Raw genomic sequence first — 14,912 nt, 5'->3', positions numbered from 1 at the left:
TTGGGGATCTCAGAATATTTTTTAATCTAACCACTGAATTAACATTTAAAACACGCACACACCTTAGAAGACATTGTCCTTTATCTGCATTCCAATACAAATATTTTTGAAGGCTGTCTCTCTTCCACCTCGAGTATTTTCTGATACCGCAACCTCCGGTTTAATCCTAAGTGCTTGCCAATGTGCGCATGTAACACAGAGTGTTATTATTGCCTCAGGCTAGCTTCTTGTCATCTAGTTTGTCTTTTGCTTCACTCCTTTGATAGTATTATCAGAACCAATTGTGAATCTGCCAGATGCATTTCCTCTCCAAAGGACAAATCTAAGAAGGCTTGTGTTTTTCCTTCTTTTTCAGGACTGCTTACTTGAAAGAAGTTGTTCTTCCTTCTTTTCATGAAATTGAGTTTGCTTAATCAGACATGGAGCAAACGGACTGCAAACCCTACCAGCCTCTCTCAAAAGTCAAGCACGAAATGGATCTAGCTTATACCAGTTCTTCTGATGAAAGTGAAGATGGAAGGAAACCAAGGCAGTCCTACAACTCCAGGGAAACTCTGCATGAGTATAACCAAGAGCTGAGGATGAATTACAATAGCCAGAGTAGGAAGAGGAAGGAAGTAGAGAAATCTACTCAAGGTATGTTTTTACTGGATTTTTAGAACTAGTATTTCTCACTAGGGAATGCTTGTGTGTGTAAACTTATGTTTTCAAAAACAAATTTGCTGATGTTAACTGGTTAATAATGTGCACTGCTTACATATGCTTAGTGAATTTGTTCATATGCCAATCTGGCTGAGGTTGTAGGTTACATGTGCTTTTTACGGATTATGCATGAATTTAGATGCAACAATCCTCTTATCAGGGCATTCAAAATTTGTCTAATCCTACAAATAGCCATTTACAGACTGAAGGATAAATAATTTATAGTAAGATGAAAAGTAAACAACTTGGGGCGCCTGGGTGGCACAGTTGGTTAAGCGCCCGACTTCAGCCAGGTCACGATCTCGCGGCCCGGGAGTTCAAGCCCCGCGTCGGGCTCTGGGCTGATGGCTCAGAGCCTGGAGCCTGTTTCCGATTCTGTGTCTCCCTCTCTCTCTGCCCCTCCCCCGTTCATGCTCTGTCTCTCTCTGTCCCAAAAATAAATAAACGTTGAAAAAAAAATTAAAAAAAAAAAAAAGAAAAGTAAACAACTAAGTGCTTTTCAAGCCAAGCCATTGCTTCTTTTTTTTTTAAACATTTATTCATTTTGGGAGACAGAGGGAGACAGAGTGAGAGCAGGGGAGGAGCAGAGAGAGAGGGAGACACCTAATCTGAGCTGTCAGCACAGAGCCCCACGCAGAGCTCAACGCAGAGCTCAACGCAGGGCTTGAACTCACAAACTGTGACATCATGACCTGAGCTGAAGTTGTTATCTTAACCGACTGAGCCACCCAGTCTCCCCATAAATATTTGGCTTCTAAAAGAGCTTTATCGGAGACCACCAAACAAAGGTCCGGAAAATTTGTCGTCAGAATGCAAAACTTTGTGCAACATAGTCCTAAGGGAAAGTAAGAACTTCCCTTCTGACCGTTGCCATGTGGAACAGATCCTTTGGACAGCCTTGGTTTCTTAATTACGGATTGACAAGACTGGTTTTTTAAAAAAATGTTTATATTAGAGAGAGAGAGAGAGAGAGAGAGCGAGAGAGCGCAAGCAGGGAGAAGAGCAGAGAGAGAGAGTGGGTCAGAGGATCCAGGCAAGCTCTGTGCTGACAGCTTCTGTGTTGACTGCAGTGAGTCTGATGCGGGGCTCAAACTCACGTTCTGGGAGATCATGACCTGAACTGAAGTCAGATGCTCAACTGACTGAGCCACCCAGGCGCCCCAACAAGACACTTTTTAATAAATAGAAAACAGATAGATAGAAATAGTTTCCTTATTTCTTTTAAATTGACAGCAAAACAATATTAGATACTCTTTTAACTACACAGAAGAAAAGACACTGATGTTAGCACAGGTTAGTGTTTTCTTAAAAGAATACATCAATGTTGAAATGAAAAAAATAGGTTTGATTATCTAGATTCGTGGCTCTAAACCGAGGGACCCTGAAGCAACAACAGCAGCACCTCCCACAGAACTTGTTAGAAATGCATATTCTCACATTCCACCCTAGATTTAGGATTCAGAAACCCTGAGTGTGGGACCCAGCAATCTGTGGTTTAAGAAGCCCTCCTGGGGATTCTGATGCATACTCAAGTTTGAGGACCACTGCTTCATCCCTTTGAAATCTTTTACTCAGAGAGCCTCACAGATCACATCTAGTTGGGTGTCTTCCAAATATTTATCTTCAGCTCTATCATTTTTCCCAAACTCAAGCCCTACATTTTCAGTTACCTGCTTAATTAACATTTTCAAATGAATGGACACTCCCACTGGCAGCTCTAAATCAATGTATCTAAAGCGACTGACACAGCCATCTTAACATTCTCAATCCCGCTCCTTTTCTTTCCATCACAGCATTTGTTAGCGATGCTTCCATTCTCTCCAGCTATCTACATACACTTTCCATACCTAATCCTACCTAATCTGTTGCCTCTTCCAGCAGATTTAACTTCTACATGTCTCAAATCCATCTTCCTCTTTCTATTATCATTATCACTGCTCTCATTTTGTCTTATCTAGACTGTTTTTTTGTTGCCTAAATGATCTCCTTGGACCCCACCTCATCCCCGTTCAGTCCTTTTGCCTTGTTGTTATCTTTCCCTTGCAATGCCCTTCTCCCCTACCTCCTGTAACTTAATTACTCAACTATCTTCAAGGCCGAGCCTTCCAGCGTCTTTGCCACAGAGCCTTGTTGCACTGTCATCCCCTTTGTACCAATTGCTGACTTTTATTACTTTTGTATGTACATTCCTAGACTGTATAGTCAGTGAAGATGAGGATCATGAGTTTTTTACTGGTCTCTATTTTTCTATGGTGCTTTGCATATATTATGTGCTCTGTAATTTTTTATTTAAGGAATAAGTTGCCATCAACCAAAACGTAAGTAACTTATCATGTGTTGAAAACTGCTTTTTAAACATTGACATTGGCACAGGTTCCTTATTTTTTTTTAAAAGAGTAGGTCATTGATGAGATGACAAAAAAAAATTTTGGTTCTCTAGATCAGTGGTTGTCAAAGCATGGAGCCTAGACGAGCAGCAGCGGCATCACCCATGAACATGTTAGAAGTGCAGATTCTCAGGCATCATCCCAGGCCATGTAAAATGCAGTCAGTAGAAATGAAAATTATGGTATTCTAATTAGTATTAGAATCTTACATTACAGAAATTTTAAACTGAGCCAAAGATTTTATATATTCATACTAGCATTTAAACATGCCTTAAATGTTTATGGTATTAACAATATTACACATTTTTTAGCTGTTACCATAACTGGTAAAAGTTTTGTATCTGTCTTTTCAAATGATTCATTTTAATCTTTCCTATTTGGTCTGCTAATGACGACTGTAAATTTGTTATAAAACAATTTTACTTTTCTGCCTAACTTTTTTTGGGTCTTTCATGCTTTAAGAAACGTGTAGTTCCCATTAAATTTTTTTTCTTTAAGGTTGTGTTTATAGAATATGAACTTAAAATTGTGAGTTGTGGGCTGTGGGATTGAAGTGTGGAGTGCTTGACTAACATGTTGTGAGTTGAAATAAGAATGCACTTCTAGTGACAGTTTGTTCTAAAAATATGAGCAGTTTTGTACTGAGTCAGTAATAAGAGCCTAGCCAGCCTCAGATTTTGTCTCTGTGCTGTGTGATCAAAATGAATTTGGGGAATATGGAAATTGGTCTTCTATGATGCCATCCTAACTTTTTTCAATAACCTGTACTCAATAAGCTTTTACTTAGCACTTGCTACGTGTCAGGCCTTGAGGCAGTGCTAGGGATGGAGTTAACCACCATGGTTTCTGCTTGTAGAAAATGCATAATGTGGTAGAGAAGAGAGATATCAAACGGATCATTGCAATTAAATGCAATAAGTACTTTTATAGATAAAGTGGTATGGAAATACACAGGGTATCAGGGTCCATAGAAAGGTGATATTTGATCTAGGTCTTAAAATTTGAACAAATTCTGACTTGGAAAAGGGCATTCCAAGAGGGTAGATTAGCAGGTGCAAAAGCATAAAGCTGTGAAAAGGCCTGGGATGGTGAAAACTGCAGTATGGCTAAGAGTAAGGTACATTGGAGCCAGATCACAAAAAGTATTGCATGCCCAATTTTGGAGTTCCTTTTTTTTCCCCTCATGCATAAAAAACCACAGTTTTTAAGTGATGGAGAATTTCATGAGGAATATAATTTCTAGGATGGGAAGTGTAGAGGAGAATTGTAGATGTGTAAGCAGCAGTGTAGGAGATTGATTGCAGTTGGGAAAGATTGGATGCAGGCAGACAATCTATAAAGCCACTGAATGGCAGGCTAAGAATGGCAATGAAGGTATAAACTTTGGCTGTATCGGAAGAGGTAAAGAAACAGAGTCCAGAGATATCAGTGTGGAGGAATTGATAGGAGTTGGTAAGTGATTACTTGCTGAGGTGGAAAGAGATAAGAGTCAAGGATGCCTGGATTTCTAGTTTGGGAAACTGGGAGGATGATGATCCATTTACCAAGAGAAGGAAAACAGGAGGAGAGGTGGGTTTGGAAGGGAAGAGAATGAGTTTCTTTTGAGACATGTTAAGTTTAAGATGCTTGGGTGGCATCCAGGTGGATTTTGCTATCAGGTAGTTGGAACTGCATGTCTAGAGTTCAGGAAAGATCTGGACTGTTGATATATGTATATTTGCATCCATTGGTATCTTACAGTAGGAGATGCCTGGGGATGGATGATATTACCCAGGGAGATAATGTAGAGTGAGACTAGAGAAAGGCCAAGGACAAAAACCGGAATCTATCATCTGTAACTTACATAAACACATTGTCAACCTATTTACATTTTTAGCTAGCAATGTCCTTTGGTGTGCTGACTTCTATAAACTCAAGTATAAAGCTCCAGGAGGTGAAGGTCTGGAAACATGGGATCTTATCTGCCACTGACCCACTATGGAGACACCTGGGAGGGAAGAAAATACATACCTCTTTGGGGGAGAAATGAACTACTCCACATTAGGCAAAACTGTGGACCCAGTTGTTATCTTTTTTGTGAGTTCTGGTATCTACTTTGTTGTTTTATTCCATGTATTGCATCGGTAGATGAGTAAAAGAAAATGTTAATTTGCATGAATTTATGTGACTGGTAGTAGCATTTTGCATTAACCTAGCTGAGTCGAGCCTGACTCATTATTTTTAAGGAATAAAATTCTCAAAAAAGTGTTGAGTTTTGTAAACATGTTTATTTTTGAGAGAGAGAGAGAGAGAGAGAGAGAGAGAGCAAGCGGGGTAGGGGCAGAGAGGGAGGGAGACAGAGGATCCAAAGTGGGCTCGGTGCTGAGAGCAGAGAGTCCAATGCAGGGCTCGAACCCACAAGCCTTGAGATCATGACCCAAGCCAAATTCAGATGCTTACCTGACTGAGCCACCCAGGTGCCCTCGAAAAGTGTTGAGTTTTAAATCAAGAAGGAAGAAAGCAAATACAATTGGGCACCTGCTACTGTGGCACACACTCTCCTAGATGCCTTTCAGGTTTACTAGCTGTGTAGCGTTAAGCAAGTTACTTCAGCTCTCTGAACCTGTTTCTCATCTGCAAAATTGAATTCATCATCATCATCATCATCATCATCATCATCAACAACAACACCACAATAATCACAGTGATTAAAATAAAAGTAATAATAATAATAGTAATAATAATAATAATGATAAACCTTTAATAGTACCTACTCTGTTCCAGGACTCTTTAGGTGCTTTACATTTGCTCCTCATTTGAAGTATGAAATGTTATTTCCACTTTACAGAGAAGGTAACTGAGGCTTAGAGAAAAAATAACTGGTCAGTTTCTGCAGCTAAGAAGTGGTGAGAGTTGGGACTGGAAAACATGTCTTTGGCTCTGAAGTTCCCATCACTCACTATGTTACATTCTCCCATACCTACCTCATGAGGTGTGGTGATACGGATTAACTGGGATCATAAGTGTGAAAATGTTTAGGAGCTCAATAAATGTTAATTTCCCTTCATTTCCTTCCCCAGCCACCTTGCCAGCCTCTTTTTGTTTCAGTGACCAAGGGTTTACAAGAGGTTTAAAAAGCCTCTCCATTCTGATTATCTTTAGAAAAGGACATATGATGTGCTATATAATTTGTAATGAAACATTCCTGAGTCTGTTTGTTGTTTCACTTTTTAGGGAAGTTATTGTGCCACCCAATTCAGGGCTTGTTTGGGGGAAATATTACTATTCCCCAAGGAAATACTTGAGTCCATCTGAAAGTATCTTCATATTCTTATTTTTATTTGCCAAGAAAGCAGCATCCTCTCCCCCAGGTACATACAGAGAATGGGATTCTAAAACTGATTTTCGTATCTTCCAAAAGCTTTCAAATTAAGGGGTGGACACTAATCTAATATTATTCACAATTCTTTACTAACGGGATGAATAAGCCTTAGGCAAACTTATTTTATATGATTTTTGGCAAGTCTAATAGCAGGAGTAGATTTCCTGGAGGCATAGAGGCTAACAGTTTTTCCTAAGTAGCCTCCCTTCCAAGGGAGGCATCAATTAACTAAAAAGTTAGTATAAGAGTAATTAAAATATAAATATATGAGTGTGTAAACATAGGATAATAATTTTAGTTATGAGAATTTCCCTGTAATTTTTATAATAGATAAGATTAGTTTTGAATATAGCCATTTTACTGCTAAGTAATTCTGAATATGAAGTCACCCATGCACGAAACGGAGGTATGGTGAGGACCTATTACAAATCCCACAATATCACAGACTCTTGAGATACTACAGCTGGCACAAACATTTTATTTCTCCCTCCTTAACCTGCTCTTTTGTGGCTTCTCTTTCTCCTAATGTGGTTTTTTTGTTTGTTTGGTTGGTTGTTTTCTTCTTTCTGTATTACAACCTAAGCTTAAATCTCACATTATCGCCATCTGGTGGAAAAATTTTTAAACTGCTGATTTGTATTTACTGAGATTACAGGGAAGGAAAGCTTATGTCATCCATGCATCCATCCATCCACCCATCCTTCTATCTGTCCATCAATCCGCTTTTTTCATTTACTCATTTATACATCAAACATTCATTCAGTGTCAGCTATGTTCCAGGTACTTTGCTAGATGGATGAAGTTCATCTTGAAGTAAATAGACACAAGTGACTCTTATTTGCCCCCCCCCCTCAGCTAATATGCCACTTCGTCCCACAGAAGCTGTGCAAGCACCATCGCCCCCTGTGGATTCAAGGAGTAGATAGAAGCCCATATTTGAGAAGTGCATTTCTCAATTCTTATTTCAAACACTTAGCGGTAATATAGACTATTGTTTGCTTAATATCTAAAAATTTGGGATAACAGTTCCTATGAAAATCTCAAAAGAACTTTTAATCTCAGGATCTGTATTTACTTGGTAAAGATCACAGATGGCAGATATAATGTAGCAAGGCCTATAAAATGAAAATTTTAACAGCATTTGATCACCTGTAATGAATTTAGTGCTGTGAGCATGTTGTGCTTCTCGTGGTCACAAGTTGCTATATATAATGGGTGCCCAGAAAGAGCTTAGACTATAAGAGAAAACTAAGTTGTTTTGCAGTAACTCCAATTGGTTAATATCTTTTAGTCAGTACCCTTGGTTCATGAAAAGTTATTCAATAAACATTCATTTCTATAGTATCTAAAACTGGTAGGATGTCCATGATATCCTCTAACCATCCTCCCTGTAACCTGACCCATGGCGGACATCCCTGATCAAGTCATGGCGTTCTTTCTTGTTGAACCCAACTGCAACCTCACACTCCCATTAACAGAACATTCCATGCAAGCATTGTCCATCAGTCGTTAACTGCAATTGAGATGAGCCTATTTGAGATGAAACATTGAGATGAAACTTACTTCCTATCTGTGGCCTGCTTATCTGTGCCAAGTTTTGTGTTAAACTCTAAAGATAATATAGATGAATAAGAAGCAGGTTTTGCCCTCAAAGAATTCATAGTACATTGGGAACACAAATACAATGTGATTGATGTTATAATAGTGATATATGTAAAGTACTATGGGAGTCTAGAAGCTAGAATCACATACTTAGCTTGGGGAATGGTGACAATGTTCATAAGAGAAAAATCTAACATTTATTAAGTACCAGGCACTGAGTAAGGAACTTTAGATGGATTACATTTCTCAGTCATTCTAATAATGCTATGAGGTTGGGATCATTATTATCCCTGTTTGCAGATGAGTAAAGCAAGGCACAGAGATGCTAAGTAACTTGCCTAATATTGCAGAGGTAGTAAGTAATAGGAATGGGTTTGGAACCCCGACAGTCTAATGTTAGAGCCCACTGTCGTAATTACTATCAGAGATAGACAGCTCAAAATTCAGATCTGGAGTTTGAGGAAATGATGTCACTCTGTGTGTGTGTGTGGCGGGGGGGGGGGGGGGGTTGGTGTGTTTGGAGTCATATATAAATAGATGGTTCCTGAAGCAGTGGGAGTAGAAGAGAAGCCAGTGAGAATACGTACAATTAGAAATAAAGAGAGCCAGATATGATACCCTGAGAGACAATTGTGTTTAAAATAGTGGGCAGAGACAAAAAAAAGATGGTCTTGAGATGTCAGAGAAGAATCAGAAGGAAGGGATATCAAACAAGCCAAGGGAGGGGACTTTCCAGCAGAAGACCTGACAAATATTGTCAAACACTTCAAAATCAACAAGTAGAATGAAAATTGACAAAAGGCAGTAAAACAGGCAGTTTAGAAGGTCATTGCTGACTTTAGACCAGAGATTTTCCACCTTGACTGGCATAAAAATTACCTGGGGAGTTTTACAAATCCCAGTGCTAAGATTGTTCCTTAGACCAATTAAACCAGAATTTCCACAGATGAGACCCAGACATTTACAGAAATTTCTCGGGAGCTTCCAATGTGCATCCAAGCCGGGGATTTACTTCCTTAGAGTAAACAATTTCAGTAATTTGGAGAAAGATCCCAAATCATAAGGATTTGAGGAGTGAATGCAATTGAATGTAGTAATTGGAATAAGGCTCTGTTGGAGAATGTTTTAGGATCTCAGGTGGAGGGAAAGGTTTTGAAAGGGTTCAGTGCCTCCTCTGAGACAGGAAGTAAGTTCTGAAATGGAGTGGCAAGAGTTGAAGTTCATGTCTTAATGATCTCAATTTTCTTGTATGGAGACAAGGTTATCTGCTAAAAGTGTGGATCGAGTCAGGAGTTTCAGATGAGTAATGAGAGGTTTTTGACGGATATGGAGTCATACATATATATCTGGAGCTCAGGGAAGGTAGGGGTGAGAGTAGAAACGTGAGGATATTAACGACGATAAATATTATTGACCACTGTGTGTCAAGTACTGCTGAGTGGGCCCATATATAGTTTTTATTCAGTCCTTATCATAACTCTTTGATGTAGAGATAATCATCATGACCCTTAATTTATAGTTACACAGCTTGAGTTAAATAGATCGAAGACACAAATCCATGATTTTCAGACTAAAGCCTATGTTCTTTCCCCTGCACTGTTAGCTGTGGCTCTAGTCGATGATGCCCACCCTGTGCTATGAATATTCATTCTTGTTGAGAAAAATGGTTTCCAAACAGTACTGAGTGCCAAACTAAAGTTGGAAATTCTATATTTTGGGGGTGCCACTCTGTGACAGATTTAAGGGAGATAGGACATATACTTGATGCATTAAAATTTCTTCTTCTAATGAAAAGGGAATGCCAGACTATCCTGTATATTGTTACCAGTGATCTTTCTTTAAAAATTTTTTTTAACGTTTATATATTTTTGAGACAGAGACAGAGCATGAATGGGGGAGGGTCAGAGAGAGAGGGAGACACAGAATCCGAAGCAGGCTCCAGGCTCTGAGCTCTCAGCACAGAGCCGATGTGGGGCTCGAACTCACAGACCGTGAGATCATGACCTGAGCGGAAGTCGGATGCTTCACCGACGGAGCCACCCAGGCTCCCCACCAGTGATCTTTCTAAAACACAAATCAGATCATACCATTCTTCTGAATATCCTTTAGTGTCTCCCAGTGCTCAGAGTAATGGATTTTCACAGCAAGGGGTACAGGAGGAGACACTACTAAATGCTTTAAGAATCTGATCAAAGCTCTGAATCTTCTGTTCAGAAAAAAATGCACATATATACAATATCTGCCATACATTTCAAGGGGCTCAGAAAGCCCTTGAAGTCCTTCTGCATCCATAGATCACTGGTGAAGATTCTCTGCTAAGGGAATTTCATCTCCACTTAGTTAATGCAACTTAAATCTTCCAAGATTTAGCACTAAAAGAAGCTACAAGGAGAAGCTGTTGGGGGTGCGAGCCAGCCAAGTAGTAAACTCAGCCCCTGAATTTCACCTTCCCTTGGCATCATGTCACCTTGATTTACTACTGTCATCATTAACTAGGAAGGTTTCTACCCAGTGCTAAATCCACAGATGGTCTGGCTTTTGTTTCTAACAGGGGAGGGAATCTTTCCTTATATTGATATTTATACAACACACCCCTGCACACAAATGATACTTTTAAATTATGCTGATGTGCACAAAAATATATATATTGTACAGGTAAGTTAGAAACACGATTTTGGAGAAGGGAGCCTCATAGGTAGAAAAATGGAGGAAGCATGTTTACAGTGCTGAGTGTAGAGGTTGCACCTGCTAGGACCCTTCTGAACGTCATCATTTCTGTAAAACTCTCCTTTTCCTCTGTATCAGTTAGCTCCGAGTATAGGTAGCCATAGTTAATTACAATTTGCCACTTCCTAAGTACCAGTTCATCATCAAATGGTAGTGTTCACCCAGTAGGGCTAAATTTGATGCAAAGAATTCTCTATATAGATTTTTAAACTAATTTTATGCAATAGTACACAGTTACTACTATTTCCTAGCACATATTATTTTTAGCACATAGTATTTAGCACATATATTACACTAGTGCGGTTTTACCTTTGACCATCTCTCTCTTGCTGATGAACATTCTTTATCTGGGAATAGGCAGGTCAGGTTCTCAATTCTTTTGCCTTGCTGCTTCTGAGACGACGTGGCCTTTTGCTCTCAGTCTGAAAATATCTGTTGCCTCTGCACATTCATTCCATTTCTGCTGTCTGTCCCTGAGCCCAGTTTGGTTAATACTATGTTTAACCCTCCAGTGCTTTTTCTTACATCTATATTAAAACCTACACTCCAGTATGGAGAATGATTCTGGTGTTCTCTTCTTAAACAACGCTTTACTCTGTGGAATTGTGTACTTTCCTTTGGGATCTACATAATTTCAGAAGCAAAGGACTGGCTCCCTGGAGAGGTGTCACAGAGATGATTATGCCCTGGGACACAAAGCAACTGTCCTCTTTCAGGTACATAATTTGGTTCCTCTGTGTGAATTGCTTTGGCTAAGGGGCGGGATCAAAGGGGATGTATAGCCCTGGGATTGTGGCCACTGGGGCGGTGGGGGAAGCTTTGTTCTTTTCCTTTAAACTCTTGCCGGCCCATTTATTATGTGGTTAACACAAAGGCCAGACAAGGGTTAGTCAGATAATTTGAATGACAGACACGAGAGGTGAGGTGGCTGAAGCCTAGAGCCTATTGAAGACTGAGGAAAAGGGGAGGTTGGTGAAGTACAGAAAGCGGCAGTTGCTAAACCTAAAAAGTGAAGTGATGGGGCATGGGTTTGGTTCAGTAGATAACAGGGAAACTGAGGCATCTCGAAGGGTTTCAGTTCATTGAGTTGACTGAGACTGTGTTCGTGTTACATGCTGATTCTCCTTTATTCCAGAGAGTTGAGCCAGATTCAGAATTGGCATTTCAAGATGTAGCTTTTTATTCATGTGAACAGTCAAAAGCAGTTTTAAATATCTGCAAAGGCATGAGGCCGAGGTATGCCAGCATGTCCTGTCAGGAAATCGTCCTGTCAGAAAACTGTTATTCTGGTTTTTTGGTCATCTGTGATGCAGAACTAGCTCCATATACAAATAAGTTCTATTTATTTTCAGCACTTTTCTTTCTCATTATAATTCCGAAAGGGTCTAGAGGTGACAGAAGATAAATCTTGAATCCCCTGAAACCTTGGAAATATTCTCATTTGGAGCCTTTATGTGAAAAGCTGAGGATTCTGCTGTCCTGTCAGTATAAACCGAACCATATGCAGTGCTATTTTGGTGCCAGTCATTCCTGGAACGCATGAAGTAGTTAATTTTATGACTCTTGCGTCTTTAACTGTTTGAGCAAATGACCCTTTGTGTCTTTTATGTCATGTAAGAAAGCAGTTAGGAATGAGCTCAAAGGCAAGCAAAAATTAATAAGGACACGCCCAAACCTTTCATAGAATTTAAAGGTTTGAGTTAAGATTCATTTCTCTAGCTTCAGCTGAGACATTTACAAGGCTTTACTAGTAAAGTCCAATTATGTCTCCTCATTAATGGTTCAAGTCCAGAGTTTCAAGAACACTTTTAAAGAAATTATCACATTGACATACAACCTGGCTAAATGCTAATGTGTCTTAAATTAATCAATAAATATGGTCCAGAAATCACCTTCACTAATTGAAAAAAAAGTAATCTGTGGTTTTGAAAAATGAGAGAGAGTCACAAGAAATGCAGAATTTTATCATATGTCTAATGCATATACATATTTATGTCATATACTTTGTGATCACCATCCTTTGTATATAACTTATATTTTATCATTTTATATTTACATATATAACGTACATAAATAATTACATATAATTTAAAGAAACAAAGAGGTGGATCAGTTTTTAATGGAACTGCTCTGTTTTTTCTGTTAATTGCATTTTCTTAAGCAAGACATACTTGTGTATATGGAGCAGCATCTGAAATTCATACGCGGACACTTATGCCTCCTGCTCCTCCTGTAGCTTCTCACCCCAAACGCTCGAAGCCCCATGTATGCTCAGCAAGTGTTAGTGGCTGGCAAGCTACGTGTCTCTCACTTGTTTCCCTCAGACTACCTTTTGCATAGATAGCAATCAAGCCGATTTCTGAAGCATCCTAACTGTAACACACAGCCAGGGCCATTGGTCAGCATGTTCTTTCCAGTCTGCACGATGATTGGCAGGGCCAGTGTATCTGGTCTATGGACCATGGAACTTATCTAATCAACCTGACTTAAAAATATGGTCGGTCTGGCTGTGCCTCCTTTCTGCCGCCATGCTTTTGGAATTAACTTCAGAGCCTGGAACAGTATTTAGCACATAATAGGTGCTCAATGAATATGTTTTGAACAAATGGACTTATTTTATTATTTTAGTGTTTATTTATTTTTGAGAGAGAGAGAGAGAGAGAGAGAGCGAGCAGGGGAGGGGACAGAGGATCTGAAGCAGGCTCTGCACTGACAGCAGAGAGCCCAATGTGGGGCTCGAACTCACGAACTGTGAGATCATGACCTGAGCTGAAGTCAGATGCTTAACTGACTGAGCCACCCAGGCACCCCAACAAATGAGTTTATTAAATGTATAGCACTTGACATTCTCTTCTGGTAAGTTAAGTTTGTAAGAGGCCCAACTTTGAATATTGGCTGCCTTGATTGGTGTATAGCTTGTTTACTTTTCAGGGAAAAGTATTTGAGAGTTTTAGTGTATGAGGTTTTGCGTGAACTGTTGGTAGCCCTTGCCATATCATAAGAAACAAGCTTACATAAAATGGTTATGAAATTGAAGTGTAAGTTCCAAACCTTCTGCAGCTAACAACAGTTAGCCCAAAATTCATTGATGAAAAGCTTTCTTTTTTTTTTTTTTAATTTTTTTTTCAACGTTTTTTTATTTATTTTTGGGACAGAGAGAGACAGAGCATGAACAGGGGAGGGGCAGAGAGAGAGGGAGACACAGAATCGGAAACAGGCTCCAGGCTCTGAGCCATCAGCCCAGAGCCCGACGCGGGGCTCAAACTCACGGACCACGAGATCGTGACCTGGCTGAAGTCGGACGCTTAACCGACTGCGCCACCCAGGCGCCCCATACGAAAAGCTTTCTAAAGTGTGTGAGTCCCCCTTTTTTTCCACGCCTTTGTTTGCGGAATTGGTTTAAAACTTCCTATGTATGCAGGAGGGTATTATTCTTCAGGTACTTCCGCTTTAATTCCACTATCGATGTAGCGGCCATTGAGTAGGGGCCTCAATGTAGAAATAAAGAGGCTGAAAGCTTGGAGATGGTTTTGTATCATTGATATTTGTCTCATTCTTATCAGTGCCAACTGCCAGTGGTGAGTGGGAAGGAAGATACTTTAATTAAATGAGGCTCCCTATTATTTAGATTTTTGTTAATTGTGGTTATATTGGAGTAACAAGATGATCTAAAATGTATATTTGCAAAAAGGTATATTTGCAACTCTTACTGGCATGTATCTATGTATCATGGGATTGAAATTTACATTTTAATATAAAGTTTGGAGTCTATGTCATTAGAATTCTGCCTTCATAAGAACATTACGAAGAGCTGTCCTCCTGGGATTTGTAATCTTACGTGATGTCCAGATTCAGCAAGGAGTGCCATCAGAAAGTTACCTTTTCAACAAACTAAACTGACTCTCATAAATCATTCTCTTCATAAAACACTTGAACTTTTACTAAAATAATGCTTAAAAAAATACAAGCTGTAAAGGAACACAATTAAGCAGTGTTTATTACTAAGGTTTGAAACCAAAGTTCAAAGCACTTAAAATTGAATCACAAGGTTGCCAAGGACCTTCAGAGAACATGCCTCTAGGCCGGACCACACTAAACCTACCCCTCTATAAAGTATTACATCAAATCTGACT

The 14,912-nt window shown here is 39.4% G+C and overlaps 1 protein-coding gene across 1 annotated transcript in view; it reads left to right on the top strand.

Moving 5' to 3' along the window:
• TENM1 (teneurin transmembrane protein 1) overlaps positions 1-14,912 on the top strand; it is a 768,359-nt gene that overhangs the window by 212,543 nt on the left and 540,904 nt on the right. The window contains exon 2 of the mRNA XM_043570666.1: positions 356-636. Within this exon, the coding sequence (XP_043426601.1) occupies positions 420-636 (217 nt within the window). The 5' untranslated portion in view covers positions 356-419. The remainder of the gene's footprint in view (positions 1-355; positions 637-14,912) is intronic.

The sequence above is a fragment of the Prionailurus bengalensis genome, chromosome X (assembly GCF_016509475.1).
Source record: "Prionailurus bengalensis isolate Pbe53 chromosome X, Fcat_Pben_1.1_paternal_pri, whole genome shotgun sequence".
In the NCBI taxonomy this organism is placed as follows: domain Eukaryota; kingdom Metazoa; phylum Chordata; class Mammalia; order Carnivora; family Felidae; genus Prionailurus; species Prionailurus bengalensis.
This window is presented reverse-complemented; position numbering and strand designations above follow the sequence as displayed.